The sequence below is a fragment of the Panulirus ornatus genome, chromosome 41, assembly GCF_036320965.1.
Source record: "Panulirus ornatus isolate Po-2019 chromosome 41, ASM3632096v1, whole genome shotgun sequence".
Lineage (NCBI taxonomy): Eukaryota > Metazoa > Arthropoda > Malacostraca > Decapoda > Palinuridae > Panulirus > Panulirus ornatus.
In genome coordinates, this window is record NC_092264.1 from 10,198,117 (window position 1) to 10,219,124 (window position 21,008).

At 45.3% G+C, this 21,008-nt stretch overlaps 1 protein-coding gene across 1 annotated transcript in view; it reads left to right on the forward strand.

Annotated features, from left to right (window-relative positions):
- Window positions 1–588: 588 nt before the first annotated feature.
- The window catches only part of LOC139761668 (uncharacterized), a 41,498-nt gene continuing 21,078 nt past the window's right edge, over window positions 589–21,008 (forward strand). The window contains exons 1-4 of the mRNA XM_071685992.1: window positions 589–840; window positions 15,476–15,639; window positions 16,142–16,415; window positions 16,573–16,716. Coding sequence (XP_071542093.1) covers window positions 15,625–15,639; window positions 16,142–16,415; window positions 16,573–16,716 — 433 coding nt within the window. The 5' untranslated portion in view covers window positions 589–840; window positions 15,476–15,624. The remainder of the gene's footprint in view (window positions 841–15,475; window positions 15,640–16,141; window positions 16,416–16,572; window positions 16,717–21,008) is intronic.

The following is a 21,008-nucleotide window of genomic DNA, read 5'->3' on the forward strand; positions in this document are numbered from 1 at the left end:
TTTCTATTTGTATAAAACTGCAATTTGAAAATTATCTGATGGCCTGAATTTGTGTCAGAGAGACCTACTTATGATGCATCACTTCCCCTATCCACTCTGTGTTGCCACAAACGTATCGCACACATCATAATCTCTTTTCACACAGATAAACTTGATATGGTAGGGTAACTATCTAACATTTACGTAAACCGTTTAATGCTGCCATACAGTAAACTCTCCCAAGATCAGCTTCGGTGTCCTAAGCCAAAGTCCTTTGCTCATTTTGTGGTAGAGTTAGTGCGGATGATGCAATAAGTGACATGAGGAATTTCTTATCAGTATATATAAGAAAAAAAAAAGATCAACACACAAGCGTTGATAACGTCACATCTACCAAGAGTACAATAATTCGACTTATTTTACAAAAATAAACCTTAATACGAATATTGAAAATAACTTCAGCTATTTCCAAGACACACGTTAAATTCTACAGTAACTTCTTAGTAAAAGTTTGGAAATTATTGCCTTTCTATTCCTCCATTTCCAATAGAAATAATATCTTTATTGTGACGTACTGGGAACTTGCTCCCACAAGGGGTCTGTCATACCACACCTGGCCGCTGCCATGGTAGACGGAGGAGGTGTGTTGGAGGAGACAAGCAACGAGGACTATAGTGTCTTTCTCTGTGCCACTGTATATTGTGTCTCTCTCTGTGCCACTGTAGATGGAGTCTATATCACGTCTGTTCCACGAAGGATAAGTTCATACTCCTACTGATGGCTGTTTCCAGTGAAATGAGATGACGATAATCAACTGGCCCACTGAAGAGACACAGATCAAAACGTATCTTCCAGTCAAACGTGAGTTTATAAATGTTATTAAATTCTTTGACGTTCTGTGACCCAGTGAACACACTAGTGTGAACCTTGGGTTTGATCGTCTGATATCTGTTTGATTTGACCTTCAAAAGCCCAGGTCAAAGGTCACGACATCTATGATTGTAAGAATCGCATGCGCTAATACGTTTTCCAATTGGGACATTTCCCTGGGATGAAAAGGGATGGGGATCATGTGGTAAACGTGTATTTTGGTTATTATTAATACAAGGCAAAAATTCGCGTGTTCGATTAATTCTGAGAACGCGATAGCATCTTTCCAGCAATTCATTTATTATATCATTCAAGTTAATACTAATAATAATAATGAATAAGAGTCATAATAATAATAATGATTATCCCTGGGGATAGGGGAGAAAGAATAATTCCCACGTATTCCCTGCGTGTCGTAGAAGGCGACTAAAAGGGGAGGGAGCTGGGGGCTGGAAATCCTCCCCTTCCAGTTTTTAATTTTCCAAAAGAAGGAATAGAGAAGGGGGCCAAGTGAGGATATTCCCTCTAAGGCTCAGTCCTCTGTTCTCAACGCTACCTCGCTGACGCAGGAAATGGCGAATATGTACGAAAACATAAAATGATATTATTTGATCATTTTCAGAATTGTCAGAATTTCCTCGTTTAATCTCGGACTAATTTATGACAAAAAGATACCACAAACCAGATAATGAAAATAAGACGATGAAATTAGAATGAATACAGGTCCTTGTTTCTTTATCATTATTAGTCTCTTGCACGACCAAAACTGACACATTGGTCAAGCAGCAAAACTGATGCCAAATATATATATATATATATATATATATATATATATATATATATATATATATATATATATATATATATATCTTTCTTTTCTTTCATACTATTCGCCATTTCCCGCATTAGCGAGGTAGCGTTAAGAACAGAGGACTGGGCCTTAGAGGGAATATCCTCACCTGGCCCCCTTCTCTGTTCCTTCTTGTGGAAAAGTAAAAACTGGAGGGGGAGGATTTCCAGCCCCCAGCTCCCTTCCCTTTTAGTCGCCTTCTACGACACGCAGGGAGTACGTGGGAAGTATTCTTTCTCCCCTATCCCCAAGGATAATATATATATATATATATATATATATATGATAGAGTTGATAGAGATGCTCTGTGGAAGGTATTAAGAATATATGGTGTGGGAGGCAAGTTGTTAGAAGCAGTGAAAAGTTTTTATCGAGGATGTAAGGCATGTGTACGTGTAGGAAGAGAGGAAAGTGATTGGTTCTCAGTGAATGTAGGTTTGCGGCAGGGGTGTGTGATGTCTCCATGGTTGTTTAATTTGTTTATGGATGGGGTTGTAAGGGAGGTAAATGCAAGAGTCCTGGAAAGAGGGGCAAGTATGAAGTCTGTTGGGGATGAGAGAGCTTGGGAAGTGAGTCAGTTGTTGTTCGCTGATGATACAGCGCTGGTGGCTGATTCATGTGAGAAACTGCAGAAGCTGGTGACTGAGTTTGGTAAAGTGTGTGGAAGAAGAAAGTTGAGAGTAAATGTGAATAAGAGCAAGGTTATTAGGTACAGTAGGGGTGAGGGTCAAGTCAATTGGGAGGTGAGTTTGAATGGAGAAAAACTGGAGGAAGTGAAGTGTTTTAGATATCTGGGAGTGGATCTGTCAGCGGATGGAACCATGGAAGCGGAAGTGGATCATAGGGTGGGGGAGGGGGCGAAAATTTTGGGAGCCTTGAAGAATGTGTGGAAGTCGAGAACATTATCTCGGAAAGCGAAAATGGGTATGTTTGAGGGAATAGTGGTTCCAACAATGTTGTATGGTTGCGAGGCGTGGGCTATGGATAGAGATGTGCGCAGGAGGATGGATGTGCTGGAAATGAGATGTTTGAGGACAATGTGTGGTGTGAGGTGGTTTGATCGAGTAAGTAACGTAAGGGTAAGAGAGATGTGTGGAAATAAAAAGAGCGTGGTTGAGAGAGCAGAAGAGGGTGTTTTGAAATGGTTTGGGCACATGGAGAGAATGAGTGAGGAGAGATTGACCAAGAGGATATATGTGTCGGAGGTGGAGGGAACGAGGAGAAGAGGGAGACCAAATTGGAGGTGGAAAGATGGAGTGAAAAAGATTTTGTGTGATCGGGGCCTGAACATGCAGGAGGGTGAAAGGAGGGCAAGGAATAGAGTGAATTGGAGTCATGTGGTATACAGGGGTTGACGTGCTGTCAGTGGATTGAATCAAGGCATGTGAAGCGTCTGGGGTAAACCATGGAAAGCTGTGTGGGTATGTATATTTGCGTGTGTGGACGTGTGTATGTACATGTGTATGGGGGGGGGGGGGTTGGGCCATTTCTTTCGTCTGTTTCCTTGCGCTACCTCGCAAACGCGGGAGACAGCGACAAAGTATAAAAAAAAAAAAAAAAAAAAAAAAAATATTTTTTTTATTATACTTTGTCGCTGTCTCCCGCGTTTGCGAGGTAGCGCAAGGAAACAGACGAAAGAAAATGGCCCAACCCCCCCCCCCATACACATGCATATACATACGTCCACACACGCAAATATACACACCTACACAGCCCCCCACGGCCCACCCCAGAAGCCCCACATGCCCCGATTCAATCCACTGACAGCACGTCAACCCCCGTATACCACATCGCTCCAACTCACTCTATTCCCTGCCCTCCTTTCACCCTCCTGCATGTTCAGGCCCCGATCACACAAAACCCCCTTCACTCCATCCCCCCACCCCCAACCTGGTCTCCCTCTTCTCGTTCCCTCCACCTCCGACACATATATCCTCTTGGTCAATCTTTCCTCACTCATCCCCTCCATGTGCCCAAACCACTTCAAAACACCCTCCTCTGCTCTCTCAACCACGCTCTCCTTACTTCCACACACCTCTCTCACCCCCACGCCACTCACTCGATCAAACCACCTCACACCACACATTGTCCTCAAACATCTCATCTCCAGCACATCCATCCTCCTGCGCACAACTCTATCCATAGCCCACGCCTCGCAACCATACAACATTGTTGGAACCACTATTCCTTCAAACACACCCACCCCCGCCCTCCGAGACAATGTTCTCGACTTCCACACATTCCTCAAGGCCCCCAGAATTTTCGCCCCCTCCTCCACCCTACGATCCACTTCCGCTTCCATGGTTCCACCCGCTGCCAGATCCACTCCCAGACACCCAAAACACCCCACTTCCCCCAGCCCCCCTCCACTCAAACTCACCTCCCAATTGACTCGACCCTCAACCCCACCGTACCCAACAACCCCGCTCCCATCCACACCCACTCCCAACTTTCCTCTTCCACACACCCCACCAAACTCAGTCACCAGCTTCTGCAGCCTCTCACATGAATCAGCCACCAGCGCTGTATCATCAGCGAACAACAACTGACTCACTTCCCAAGCTCTCTCATCCCCAACAGACTTCATACTTGCCCCTCTTTCCAAAACTCTTGCATTCACCTCCCTAACAACCCCATCCATAAACAAATTAAACAACCATGGAGACATCACACACCCCTGCCGCAAACCTACATTCACTGAGAACCAATCACGCCCCCCTCCCCCACACGTACACATGCCTTACATCCTCGACAAAAACCCCTCACCGCCCCCAACAACTTTCCTCCCACACCACATACTCTCAACACCTTCCACAGAGCATCTCCATCAACTCCATCACATGCCTTCTCCAGATCCACAAACGCCACACACAAATCCACTCGCTCCTCCAAGCACCCCTCACACACATTCCCCAAAGCAAACACCCGATCCACACATCCTCCACCACCTCCGAAACCACACTGCTCTTCCCCAATCTGATGCTCCGTACATGCCCCCACCCTCTCAATCAACACCCTCCCACACAACTTACCAGGAACACTCAACAAACCCACACCCCTGCAATTTGAGCACCCACCCCCATCCCCCCCGCCTTTGTACAACGGCACCATGCACGCATTCCGCCAATCCTCACGCACCTCACCATGAGTCACACACACACTAAACAACCTTACCAACCAGTCAACAATACAGCCACCCCCCTTTTTAACAAACTCCACCGCAACACCACCCAAACCCGCCGCCCTGCCGGCTTTCATCCTCCGCAAAGCCCCCACCACCTCTTCTCTGTTCACCAAATCACCCTCCCCAACCCTCTCACTTTGCACACCACCTCGACCAAAACACCCCACATCCGCCACTCTATCATCAAACACACTCAACAAACCCTCAAAACACTCACTCCATCCCCCTCTCACACCACCACCACCCGCTTCCAAATATATATATATATATATATATATATATATATATATATATATATATATATATATATATATATATATATATATATATATATATATATATGTATATATACGCAGCTTAGAAATAATTTTGTCTAACAAATATCGGATTTCTAACTTAACAAACCCGCAAAAATATTTTTTCATTTACAAAGACATACGTTGATAATTGCTCTAATTGTTAAAAAAAAAAAAAAAAACACTTGAGTGGAGTGTAAAAATTTTTGATTATTGGTTGATCTCGTCTCCGCCAGGTGGACAGCCCACTTGCCTTCCTCTTCCCCCATATATCACCCCCTAAACATGATTCTTTCTTCCATCCTTCTCGTTACCTGCCAATTTCCCATGTGTGACGGGGGCGTCATGGCCCAGTGTGAGAGTGTACGTGGTCTTGGAATGGTCTTAACACCTGAAGGTGTGAGCTAGGCTGTTCATAGACCATAAGCCCAAACAATGGAGCTAGGCTGTCCATAGACCATAAGCCCAAACAATAGTGCTAAGCTGTCCATAGACCATAAGCCCAAACAATGGAGATAGGCTGTCCATAGACCTTACGCCCAAACAATGGGGCTAGGCTGTCCATAGACCATAAGCCCAAACAATGGTGCTAGGCTGTCCATAGACCTTAAGCCCAAACAATGGTACTAGGCTGTCCATAGACCTTAAGCCCAAACAATGGAGCTAGGCTGTCCATAGACCTTAAGCCCAAACAATGGAGCTAGGCTGTCCATAGACCTTAAGCCCAAACAATGGTACTAGGCTGTCCATAGACCTTAAGCCCAAACAATGGTACTAGGCTGTCCATAGACCTTAAGCCCAAACAATGGAGCTAGGCTGTCCATAGACCTTAAGCCCAAACAATGGAGCTAGGCTGTCCATAGACCTTAAGCCCAAACAATGGTGCTAGGCTGTCCATAGACCTTAAGCCCAAACAATGGTACTAGGCTGTCCATAGACCTTAAGCCCAAACAATGGAGCTAGGCTGTCCATAGACCTTAAGCCCAAACAATGGAGCTAGGCTGTCCATAGACCTTACGCCCAAACAATGGTGCTGGGCTGTCGATAGACCTAAAGCCCAAACAATGGAGCTAGGCTGTCCATAGACCTTAAGCCCAAACAATGGTACTAGGCTGTCCATAGACCTTAAGCCCAAAACAATGGTGCTAGGCTGTCCATAGACCATAAGCCCAAACAATGGTGCTAGACTGTCCATAGACCTTAAGCCCAAACAATGGAGCTAGGCTGTCCAAAGACCTTAAGCCCAAACAATGGTGCTAGGCTGTCCATAGACCTTAAGCCCAAAACAATGGAGCTAGGCTGTCCATAGACCTTACGCCCAAACAATGGAGCTAGGCTGTCCATAGACCTTAAGCCCAAAACAATGGTGCTAGGCTGTCCATAGACCTTAAGCCCAAACAATGGCGCTAGGCTGTCGATAGACCTAAAGCCCACGTACACGTATGGAGTCTAATGTCCATTACGATATAATCTGGGACATGGTTTCCTGCCCCACTGCGCTCAAGTAGGTACAAAAGTCAACTCCTCTTCCATCCAAGATGTCTCATCACTCCAGACTTGAGAGAGGAATTTATAATGTACGTTTATGCAATAGATGGTCAAAAATTGGGGTGGGGGGAGGTCATCTTCCATACCTTGCAGACCTGAGCAGTGACCATACATTGCAGACCTCAGCAGTGACCATACCTTGCAGATCTGAGCAGTGACCATACCTTGTAGAGCTGAGCAGTGACCATACCTTGCAGATCTGAGCAGTGACCATACCTTGCAGACCTGAGCAGTGACCATACCTTGCAGGCCACAGCAATGACCATACCTTGCAGACCTCGGCAGTGACCATACCTTGCAGACCTGAGCAGTGACTATACCTTGCAGACCACAATAGTGACCATACCTTGCAGACCACAGCAGTGACCATACCCTGGAGACCTCAGCAGTGACCATACCTTGCAGACCTCAGCAATGACCATACTATGCAGACACAGCAGTGACCATACCTTGCAGACCATAGCAATGACCATATCTTGCAGACCACAACAGTGACCATACCTTGCAGACCTCAGCAGTGACCATACCTTGCAGACCTCAGCAGTGACCATACTTTGCAGACCTCAGCAGTGACCATACTTTGCAGACCTCAGCAGTGACCATACCTTGCAGACCTCAGCAGTGACCATATCTTGCAGACCACAGCAGTGACCATACCTTGCAGACCTCAGCAGTGACCATACCTTGCAGACCACAGCAGTGACCATACCTTCCAAAACCTCAGCAGTGGCCATACCTTGCAGACCACAACAGTAACCATACCTTGCAGACCTCAGCAGTGACCATACCTTGCAGACCACAGCAATGACCATACCTTGCAGACCTCAGCAGCGACCATACCTTGCAGACCTCAGCAGCGACCATACCTTGCAGACCTCAGCAGTGACCATACCTTGCAGACCTCAGCAGTGACCATACCTTTCAGACCTCAGCAGTGACCATACCTTGCAGACCTCAGCATTGACCATACCTTGCAGACCACAACAGTGACCATACCTTGCAGACCACAACAGTGGCCATACCTTGCAGACCACAACAGTGACCATACCTTGCAGACCTCAACAGTGACCATACCTTGCAGACCACAACAGTGACCATACCTTGCAGACCACAACAGTGGCCATACCTTGCAGACCACAACAGTAACCATACCTTGCAGACCTCAGCAATGACCATACCTTGCAGACCTCAGCAGTGACCATACCTTGCAGACCTCAGCAGTGACCATACCTTGCAGGCCACAGCAGTGACCATACCTTGCAGACCACAGCAGTGACCATACCTTGCAGACCACAGCAGTGACCGTACCTTGCAGACCACAACAGTGACCATACCTTGCAGACCTCAGCAGCGACCATACCTTGCAGACCTCAGCAGTGACCATACCTTGCAGACCACAGCATTGACCATACCTTGCAGACCTCAGCAGTGACCATACCTTGCAGACCACAGCAGTGACCGTACCTTGCAGACCTCAGCAGTGACCATACCTTGCAGACCACAGCAATGACCATACCTTGCAGACCTCAGCAGCGACCATACCTTGCAGACCTCAGCAGTGACCATACCTTTCAGACCTCAGCAGTGACCATACCTTGCAGACCTCAGCAGTGACCATACCTTGCAGACCTCAGCAGTGACCATACCTTGCAGACCACAGCAATGACCATACCTTGCAGACCTCAGCAGTGACAATACCTTGCAGACCTCAGCATTGACCATACCTTGCAGACCTCAGCAGTGACCATACCTTGCAGGCCACAGCAGTGACCATACCTTGCAGACCACAGCAGTGACCATACCTTGCAGACCACAGCAGTGACCGTACCTTGCAGACCACAACAGTGGCCATACCTTGCAGACCACAGCAGTGACCGTACCTTGCAGACCACAGCAGTGACCGTACCTTGCAGACCACAACAGTGACCGTCAACAAGTTGTATGTTTCCATGGAGTCCATCTTCGCCTTCCAGACCTTCCCTCACCTGTAGCCTCCTTAAGAACGATACCGTAATGGAATCAACGTACGTTGACGACCTTACCGTTGGTGTCGGCGTTGACAACGACTACATAGCTCTCCAATGACACTCCAAACAGCCTTCAGCCCTCCAGGGACACTCCCAACAGCCTTCAACCCTCCAAGGACACTCCCAACAGCCTTCAACCCTCCAAGGACACTCTCAACAGCTTTCAACCCTCCAAGGACACTCCAAACAGCCTTCAGCCCTCCAGGGACACTCCCAACAGCTTTCAATCCTCCAAGGACACTCCCAACAGCCTTCAACCCTCCAAAGACACTCCCAACAGCTTTCAACCCTCCAAGGACACTCCCAACAGCCTTCAGCCCTCCAAGGAAACTCCCAACAGCCTTCAGCCCTCCAAGGACACTCCAAACTGCCTTGCGAGGTAGAGCAAGGACAAGACAACAAAGGCCACATTCGTTCACACTCAGTCTCTAGCTGTCATGTAATAATGCACCGAAACCACAGCTCCCTTTCCACATCCAGGCCCCACAGAACTTTCCATGGTTTACCCCAGACGCTTCACATACCCTGGTTCAATCCACTGACAGCACGTCGACCCCGGTATACCACATCGTTCTAATTCACTATTCCTTGCACGCCTTTCACCCTCCTGTATGTTCAGGCCCCGATCACTCAAAATCTTTTTCACTCCATTCTTCCACCTCCAATTTGGTTTCCCACTTCTCGTTCCCTTCACTTCTGACACATATATCCTCTTGGTCAATCTTTCCTCACTCATTCTCTCCATGTGACCAAACCATCTCAACACACCCTCTTCTGCTCTCTCAACCACACTCATTTTGTTACCACACATCTCTCTTACCCTTTCATTACTTACTCAATCAAACCACCTCACACCACATATTGTCCTCAAACATCTCATTTCCAAAACATCCACCCCCCTCCGCACAACCCTATCTACAGCCCACGCCTCGCAGCCATATAATATTGTTCGAACCACTATTCCTTCAAACATACCCATTTTTGCTCTCCAAGATCACGTTCTCGCCTTCCACTCATTCTTCAACACTCCCAGAACCTTCGCCCCCTCCCCACCCTGTGACTCAAGTCAGCTTCCATGGTTCCATCCGCTGCCAAATCCACTCGCAGATATCTAATGTGAGTAATGTGGCAGTTGAGGGTATAATTGGTGTACATAGGGTGTTCAATTTATCAATGAAATTGAAGAGAGTGGCATTTGGACGATTTTTTGCAGGGAAATAGTGCAAATGACTGGGAGATGTATAAAAGAAAGAGGCAGATGTCAAGAGAAAGGTGCAAGAGGTGAAAAAGAAGGCAAATGAGAGTTAGGGTGAGAGAGTATCATTAGATTTTAGGGAGCATAAAAAGATGTTTTGGGAGGAGGCAAATAAAGTGCGTAAGACAAGAGAACAAATGGAAACATCAGCGAAGAGGGCAAATGGGGAGGTGATAACAAGAAGTGGTGATGTGAGAAGGAGATGGAGTGAGTATTTTGAAGGTTTGTTGAATGTGTTTGATGATAGAGTGGCAGATATAAGGTGTTTTGGTCAAGGTGGTGTGCAAAGTGAGAGAGTTAGGAAAAATGATTTGGTAAACAGAGAAGAGGTAGTAAAAGCTTTGCGGAAGATGGAAGGCGGCGAGTTTGGATGGTATTGCTGTGGAATCTATTAAAATAAAAAGAGTTGAATGTGTTGTTGACTGGTTGGTGAGGATATTCAATGTATGTATGGTTCATGGTGAAGTGCCTGAGGATTGGCGGAATGCTTGCATAGTGCCATTGTACTAAGGCAAAGGGGATAAAGGTGAGTGTTCAAATTACAGAGGTATAAGTTTGTTGAGTATTCCTGGAAATTATATGGGAGGGTATTGATTGAGAGAGTGAAGGCATGTACAGAGCATCAGATTGGGGAAGAGCAGTGTGGTTTCAGAGGTGGTAGAGGATGTGTGGATCAGGTGTTTGCTTTGAAGAATGTATGTGAGAAATACTTAGAAAAGCAAATGGATTTGTATGTAGCATTTATGGATGTGGAGAAGGCATATGATAGAGTTGATAGAGAAGCTCTGTGGAAGGTATCAAGAGTATATGGTGTGGGAGGTAGCTCTGTGGAAGGTATCAAGAGTATATGGTGTGGGAGGTAAGTTGCTAGAAGCAGTGAAAAGTTTTTATTGAGGATGTAAGCCATGTGTGCGAGTAGGAAGAGAGGAAAGTGATTGGTTCCCAGTGAATGTCGGTTTGCGACATGGGTGCATGATGTCTCCATGGTTGTTTAATTTGTTTATGGATGGGGTTGTTAGAAAGGTGAATGCAAGAGTTTTGTAGAGAGGGGCAGGTCTGCAGTCTGTTGTGGATGAGAGGGCTTGGGAAGTGAGTCAGTTGTTGTTCCCTGATGATACAGCGCTGGTGGCTGATTCGGGTGAGAAACTTCAGAAGTTGACGACTGAGTTTGGTGAAGTGTGTGAAAGAAGAAAGCTGAGATTAAATTTGAATAAGAGCAAGGTTATTAGGTTCAGTAGGGTTGAGGGTCAAGTCAATTGGGAAGTATGTTTGGATGGAGAAAAACTGGGGGAAGTGAAGTATTTTACATACATATATATATATATATATATATATATATATATATATATATATATATATATTATCCCTGGGGATAGGGGAGAAAGAATACTTCCCACGTATTCCCTGCGTGTCGTAGAAGGCGACTAAAAGGGAAGGGAGCGGGGGGCTGGAAATCCTCCCCTCTCTTTTTTTTTTTTTTTCTTTTAATTTTCCAAAAGAAGGAACAGAGAAGGGGGCCAGGTGAGGGTATTCCCTCAAAGGCCCAGTCCTCTGTTCTTAACGCTACCTCGCTATCGCGGGAAATGGCGAATAGTATGAAAAAAAAAAAAAAAAAAAAAATATATATATATATATATATATATATATATATATATATATATATATATATATATTTTTTTTTTTTTTTTTTGCCGCTGTCTCCCGCGTTTGCGAGGTAGCGCAAGGAAACAGACGAAAGAAGTGGCCCAACCCACCCCCATACACATGTATATACATATACGTCCACACACGCAAATATACATACCTACACAGCTTTCCATGGTTTACCCCAGACGCTTCACATGCCCTGATTCAATCCACTGACAGCACGTCAACCCCGGTATACCACATCGATCCAATTCACTCTATTCCTTGCCCTCCTTTCACCCTCCTGCATGTTCAGGCCCCGATCACACAAAATCTTTTTCACTCCATCTTTCCACCTCCAATTTGGTCTCCCACTTCTCCTCGTTCCCTTCACCTCCGACACATATATCCTCTTGGTCAATCTCTCCTCACTCATTCTCTCCATGTGCCCAAACCATTTCAAAACACCCTCTTCTGCTCTCTCAACCACGCTCTTTTTATTTCCACACATCTCTCTTATCCTTACGTTACTTACTCGATCAAACCACCTCACACCACACATTGTCCTCAAACATCTCATTTCCAGCACATCCACCCTCCTGCGCACAACTCTATCCATAGCCCACGCCTCGCAACCATACAAAATTGTTGGAACCACTATTCCTTCAAACATACCCATTTTTGCTTTCCGAGATAATGTTCTCGACTTCCACACATTGTCCAAGGCTCCCAGGATTTTCGCCCCCTCCCCCACCCTATGATCCACTTCCGCTTCCATGGTTCCATCCGCTGCCAGATCCACTCCCAGATATCTAAAACACTTTACTTCCTCCAGTTTTTCTCCATTCAAACTTACCTCCCAATTGACTTGACCCTCAACCCTACTGTGCCTAATAACCTTGCTCCTATTCACATTTACTCTTAACTTTCTTCTTTCACACACTTTACCAAACTCAGTCACCAGCTTCTGCAGTTTCTCACATGAATCAGCCACCAGCGCTGTATCATCAGCGAACAACAACTGACTCACTTCCCAAGCTCTCTCATCCACAACAGACTTCATACTTGCCCCTCTTTCCAAAACTCTTGCATTCACCTCCCTAACAACCCCATCCATAAGCAAATAAAACACCCATACATATATATATATATATATATATATATATATATATATATATATATATATATATATATATATATATATATATATATATATATACACGTATATATTTAATAGTGTAAGAGAGATTTGTGGTAATGAAAAAAGTGTGGCTGAGAGAGCAGAGAGAGTGTGCTGAAATGGCCTGGACATATGGAGAGAATGAACAAAGAAAGGCTGGCAAAGGCAAAGGCGACATATGTCAGAGGTGAATGGAACAAGGAGAATGCCATTGAAAGGATGGAGTGAAAAAGCTTTTGAGCGATCGGGGCCTGAACATGCAGGAGGTTGAAAGGCATGCTCAGGTAGGGTAAATTGGAACGATGTGGCGTAGCGGGGTCGCCGTGCTGTCAGTGGAGTGAATTGGAATGATGTGGTATACAGGGGAAGACGTGCTGTCAATGGACAGAACCAGGGCATGTGAAGCGTCTTGGGTAAACCATGGAAAGGTCAGTGGTGGCTAGATGTTGATAGGGAGCTGTGGTTTCGGTGCAATACACATGACAGCTAGAGAGTGGATGTGAGCGGATGTAGCCTTTCTTTGTCTATGTCTAGTGCTACCTTGCTAACGCGGAAAACGGCGATGAAGTGTGTGCGTGTGTGTGTGTGTGTGTGTGTGTGTGTGTGTGTGTGTGTGTGTATCACCGTTCCTAGCGTTAACAAGATAGCACCAGGAACAGACGAAGAAATGGCCTCATTCGTTCACATCTATTCTCGATCTGTCATTTGTGATGCACCGAAACCACAGCTTCTTATCAACATCCAGGCCCCCCACAGACCTTTCCATGGTCTACTCCGTACACTTCACATGCCCTGGTTCTGTCCACCCAAAGCACGTCTTCCCCTATATAGATACCATATCACGCCAATTCTCCCTTGTCACATGCAAGCCCTACACTCCTCCTGTATGTTCAGGACCCGAGCATCAAAACTTACTATATCTTCAATACAGTGTCCATCTTACCGTACCCTCCACTTTTGATACATATATTCTCGTCAGAATCTCTTCACTCATTCTGTCCCTTTGTCCACATCACTCCAGCCAACCCTCTTGAAAACTCTCTGAACCAAACTCTTCTTATTACTACACTTCTCTCTCACCCTTTGATTCCTGACATGTGATCCTCAAACATTTCATTTCAAGCACATTCATCCTCTTCTGTACGTTTTCGCCCATAGCCCATGACACCTCCAAACAACACCCATATTCGCCCCTCCACACATTCCTCAGTGCACCCAGAATCCTCGCCCCCTCCTCCACCTTATGACTCACTTTAGCTCTTGTGGTTCCGTTCGTTCCCATGTTTACTCTCAGGTCTTCAAAACACTTTATTTCCTCCATGTTTTCTCCATTCAGACTCACACCCCCATCTAACCTGTCTCTCTCCACCTAAGAATCTTCATTTCATACACATTTACTTTCACTTTTCTCCCGTCACACACTCAAACTTCTGCAGTTTTTGACTCGAAGCTGCCGCTAGCGAAGCGTGATCAGCAACAACTGGTTCTCTTCCCAAGCACCCTTCCTCCTTCCAGAAGACTGCTTGTCTGTCGCATTTTCCAAGTCACTTGCATTTACCTCCCTCACTACCCAATCTATAAACAATTAAACAACCATGGTCTTCCGCAGACCCACCTTCACTGGGAACCACTCAATCTCCTCTCTTCCTACTAGCACACAAGCCTAATTCTCTTAATGAAAACTCCTCACTACTAGTGGTAGCTTCCCTCCCAAACGATTCATTCGTAATACGTTCCACTAAACATCTCCATCTACCCTATCATACAGTTTCTCCAGGTCCATAAATGCCACATACAAATCCCTCCGTCTCTCTAAGTATCTCTCACCCAGATGCCAGAGAGACGACGCATGATCCACACATCCTCTACCACTCCTGAAACCACTTCGTTCCTTCTCATGTCTGATGCTCTGGGCATGCCACCATCTCGGTCACTACCCTCTCATACAACGTACCAGACACGCTCAACAAAATCATCCTACAGCAATGTGAACACACAACCTTTGTATTTGTATTTCAATGGTTGGCTTTCGCCACTAACAAGAGGCAAATCATTGTACCGTGGTCGCTGTCAGATAAGATTTGGAAGCAACGATTGCTCACGGATATTGTAGATGTGAGACCATACTTCCATCACTTCAGATATCAGAGATCAGAAACAAAGAGAGCTAACGTAACCTCATGAACACGATGGTACGATCCATGAGCACGGCACTACGACACTTCAGTCATCATACCCAGAGGGTCGTAACACTGTGCTCAAGGCTCGCCCAGTCAATCATGCGCTGTGCTCAAGGCTCGCCCAGTCAACCATGCGCTGTGCTCAAGGCTCGCCCAGTCAATCATGCGCTGTGCTCAAGGCTCGCCCAGTCAACCATGCGCTGTGCTCAAGGCTCGACCAGTCAAACATGCGCTGTGCTCAAGGCTCGACCAGTCCATGATGCGCTGTGCTCAAGGCTCGCCCAGTCAATCATGCGCTGTGCTCAAGGCTCACCCAGTCGTACTCAGGGAGTATGTCACTCACTCCCGGCCAGTCACTCTATATCTCTCTCCCTAATCAATAAACTGATAATAAAAGGTACAATCATCAATCCTCACTGTATACTTAAACCTACACTCACAACTGGACGTTCCAAACTGATCGAGTCAAAACCTCCACAGTTGGAGATCGAGTGGGAACAAGACGACAGCAGCTCCTCCTCGTCTCAAGGCGTGAGTGAGTGAGGGTGAGTGAGGGGGCAACTTCAGGCAAGGGGTTCGATCCTGTGGTGCTGTGCTGTGCTGTCATCCTCCTCTGTCACCATCAACACATGAAGCTGGATGAGGTACGATGTCTATGACCCATATTTGACTCCAAGACTCCAGTACAACAATCCTTCATATTACATATAAACTGATAGACCGTAGACACTGTACCCCCGACATTAGTCAAACCCTCATTAAGCCTCTTCATCCTATTTCAGTATGACCGCAAAAGAGAAAAAAGAATTCACACAAACACAAGGATATATATTGTTTTTCCTCAACAAATAAGCATATTAAGAAATAGCCATAAATGTTGTAATAAACATATATTTTTTTTTGCTTCCTTCTCTCCCCTTGACCTATAAGGTCCTAGCCATTAAAGAAAGGTGTCACACAAAATTAAGCTAACATTACAGACACCAAACGCTCACACGATCATAAAACTGACTCTACAAAACGCTCACACGATCATAAAACTGACTCTACAAAACGCTCACACGATCATAGAACTGTCTTTACAAAACCATTGCCTGACACAACTGCTGCCCGAGTGAGCTGACAACAAACTCTTGCGTCTGGCAGCGGCACAGCCGGCCGCCGTGTGAGCCAGACGAGAGGACGCCGACCTTCCTCCACACGATGGCGTCGACGACCACGACCAACGGCGATGGCCCCAACGCGTTGCTCGTCCCGTACCAGTCCGTTCACCTCACCCCGCGCGAACGAAGCCGAAGTCGGGTTAGATCCAGGGTGGCCGACGCCGGAGCGAACGACTACAGGGAAAGGCTGGACAGGACAGAGAACTCCACGGAGAGCGACGATGGCGTCCGCTTGAAGAGGTCCTCCACGTCGAAAGGTACGATAGTTTGGACATTGATTCGATTTCTAACCAATTTTTGCCGTCAGTTTTCCCCCCCAAAATTGTCACAACTTTTTCTGTGGTTGATGTGGTTGTGTCACTCATTTGGTGATAATGGGATTTAAAAAAAAATGGCCTTTCGACCCTCTTGCAGTAACGTCGAGCTCTCATGGGGAACAGCCACAGGGGAAGATGGTGCTAAACGCAGAGGTGGACCTCCTGGTCGACAGTGTCTTCAACCTGATCTTCATCCACGACCAGTTTATGGTCGACGTCTACAGCGTCAGGAAGGTGACCGGTATGTATTACGTGTCCGTAAATTACGGCCGGACTACATCCACATATCATGTTCTTCATTATCCGTGAAAATAAATAGCAGGTTTCGCCTTGGTTATGAACTACAATTTAGTTAATTGTATTTATACAATTTCATCAAGACTTTATTGATAGCTAAAGTCGTGGATGGGATATACACACATATACATACACGCTTATACACGTACATATATATACATACATATACACAGACAAATATATATACATATATACACTCCGCCCCACAGGAAACAACATCGCCACCCCCTGCGTCATCGAAGTAGCGCCAGGAAAAGACAACAAAGGCCACATTCGTTCACACTCAGTCTCTAGCTGTCATGTGTAATGCACCGAAACCACAGCTCCCTTTCCACATCCAGGCCCCACAGACCTTTCCATGGTTTACCCCAGACGTTTCACATGCCCTGGTGCAGTCCACTGACAGCACGTCGACCCTGGTATACCACATCGCTCCAATTCACTCTGTTCCTTGCACGCCTCTCATCCTCCTGTATGTTCAGGCCCCGATCGCTCAAAATCTCTTTCACTCCGTCTTTCCACCTCCAACCTGGTCTCCCGTTTCTCCTTCTTCCCTCCACCTCTGACACATATATCCTCTTTGTCAATCTTTCCTCACTCATACTCCCCATGTGCCCAAACCATTTCATTACACCCTCTTCTGCTCTCTCAACCACACTCTTTATTACCACACATCTCTCTTACCCTATTATTACTTACTCGATCAAACCACCTCACACCACATATTGTCCTCAAACATCTCATTTCCAACACATCCACCCTCCTCCGCACAACCCTGTCTATATACCATGCCTCACAACCATATATATACATATATGTATATATATATATATATATATATATATATATATATATATATATATATATATATATATATATATATATATGTATATATATATATATATATATATATATATATATATATATATATATATATATATATATATATATATGGAAATCCTCCCCTCTCGTTTTTTTTTTTCCAAAAGAAGGAACAGAGAATTCGGCCAGGTGAGGGTATTCCCTCAAAGGCCCAGTCCTCTGTTCTTAACGCTACCTCGCTAATGCGGGAAATGGCGAATAGTTTGAAAGAAGAAATATATATATATATATATATATATATATATATATATATATATATATATATTTTTTTTTTTTTTTTGCTTTGTCGCTGTCTCCCGCGTTTGCGAGGTAGCGCAAGGAAACAGACGAAAGAAATGGCCCAACCCACCCCCATACACATGCCTTGATTCAATCCACTGACAGCACGTCAACCCCGGTATACCACATCCATCCAATTCACTCTATTCTTTGCCCTCCTTTCACCCTCCTGAATGTTCAGGCCCCGATCACACAAAATCTTTTTCACTCCATCTTTCCACCTCCAATTTGGTCTCCCTCTTCTCCTCGTTCCCTCCACCTCCGACACATATATCCTCTTGGTCAATCTTTCCTCACTCATTCTCTCCATGTGACCAAACCATTTTAAAACACCCTCTTCTGCTCTCTCAACCACGCTCTTTTTATTTCCACACATCTCTCTTACCCTTACGTTACTTACTCGATCAAACCACCTCACACCACACATTGTCCTCAAACATCTCATTTCCAGCACATCCATCCTCCTGCGCACAACTCTATCCATAGTCCACGCCTCGCAACCATACAACATTGTTGGAACCACTATTCCTTCAAACATACCCATTTTTGCTTTCCGAGATAATGTTCTCGACTTCCACACATTCTTCAAGGCTCCCAGAATTTTCGCCCCCTCCCCCACCCTATGATCCACTTCCGCTTCCATGGTTCCATCCGCTGCCAGATCCACTCCCAGATATCTAAAACACTTCACTTCCTCCAGTTTTTCTCCATTCAAACTCACCTCCCAATTGAATTGACCCTCAACCCTACTGTACCTAATAACCTTGCTCTTATTCACATTTACTCTTAACTTTCTTCTTTCACACACTTTACCAAACTCAGTCACCAGCTTCTGCAGTTTCTCACATGAATCAGCCACCAGCGCTGTATCATCAGCGAACAACAACTGACTCACTTCCCAAGCTCTCTCATCCCCAACAGACTTCATACTTGCCCCTCTTTCCAAAACTCTTGCATTCACCTCCCTAACAACCCCATCCATAAACAAATTAAACAACCATGGAGACATCACACACCCCTGCCGCAAACCTACATTCACTGAGAACCAATCACTTTCCTCTCTTCCTACACGTACACATGCCTTACATCCTCGATAAAAACTTTTCACTGCTTCTAACAACTTTCCTCCCACACCAAATATTCTTAATACCTTCCACAGAGCATCTCTATCAACTCTATCATATGCCTTCTCCAGATCCATAAATGCTACATACAAATCCATTTGCTTTTCTAAGTATTTCTCACATACATTCTTCAAAGCAAACACCTGATCCCCACATCCTCTACCACTTCTGAAACCACACTGCTCTTCCCCAATCTGATGCTCTGTACATGCCTTCACCCTATCAATCAATACCCTCCCATATAATTTGCCAGGAATATTCAACAAACTTATACCTCTGTAATTTGAGCACTCACTCTTATCCCCTTTGCCTTTATACAATGGCACTATGCACGCATTCCGCCAATCCTCAGGCACCTCACCATGAGTCATACATACATTAAATAACCTTACCAACCAGTCAACAATACAGTCACCCCCTTTTTTTAATAAATTCCACTGCAATACCATCCAAACCTGCTGCCTTGCCGGCTTTCATCTTCCGTAAAGCTTTTACTACCTCTTCTCTGTTTACCAACTCATTTTCCCTAACCCTCGCACTTTGCACACCACCTCGACCAAAACACCCTATATCTGCCACTCTATCATCAAACACATTCAACAAACCTTCAAAATACTCACTCCATCTCCTTCTCACATCACCACTAATTGTTATCACCTCCCCATTTGCGCCCTTCACTGAAGTTCCCATTTGCTCCCTTGTCTTACGCACTTTATTTACCTCCTTCCAGAACATCTTTTTATTCTCCCTAAAATTTAATGATACTCTCTCACCCCAACTCTCATTTGCCCTTTTTTCACCTCTTGCACCTTTCTCTTGACCTCCTGTCTCTTTCTTTTATACGTCTCCCACTCAGTTTCATTTTTTCCCTGCAAAAATCGTCCAAATGCCTCTCTCTTCTCTTTCACTAATACTCTTACTTCTTCATCCCACCACTCACTACCCTTTCTAATCAACCCACCTCCCACTCTTCTCATGCCACAAGCATCTTTTGCGCAATCCATCACTGATTCCCTAAATACATCCCATTCCTCCCCCATTCCCCTTACTTCCATTGTTCTCACCTTTTTCCATTCTGTACTCAGTCTCTCCTGGTACTTCCTAACACAAGTCTCCTTCCCAAGCTCACTTACTCTCACCATCCTCTTCACCCCAACATTCACTCTTCTTTTCTGAAAACCCATACAAATCTTCACCTTAGCCTCCACAAGATAATGATTAGACATCCCTCCAGTTGCACCTCTCGGCACATTAACATCCAAAAGTTTCTCTTTCGCGCGCCTGTCAATTAATACGTAATCCAATAACGCTCTCTGGCCATCTCTCCTACTTACATAAGTATACTTATGTATATCTCGCTTTTTAAACCAGGTATTCCCAATCATCAGTCCTTTTTCAGCACATAAATCTACAAGCTCTTCACCATTTCCATTTACAACACTGAACACCCCATGTATACCAATTATTTCCTCAACTGCCACATTACTCATCTTTGCATTCAAATCACCCAACACTATAACCCGGTCTCGTGCATCAAAACCACTAACACACTCATTCAGCTGCTCCCAAAACACTTGCCTCTCATGATCTTTCTTCTCATGCCCAGGTGCATATGCACCAATAATCACCCATCTCTCTCCATCAACTTTCAGTTTTACCCATATTAATCGAGAATTTACTTTCTTACATTCTATCACATACTTCCACAACTCCTGTTTCAGGAGTACTGCTACTCCTTCCCTTGCTCTTGTCCTCTCACTAACCCCTGACTTTACTCCCAAGACATTCCCAAACCACTCTTCCCATTTACCCTTGAGCTTCGTTTCACTCAGAGCCAAAACATCCAGGTTCCTTTCCTCAAACATACTACCTATCTCTCCTTTTTTCACATCTTGGTTACATCCACACACATTTAGGCACCCCAATCTGAGCCTTCGAGGAGGATGAGCAC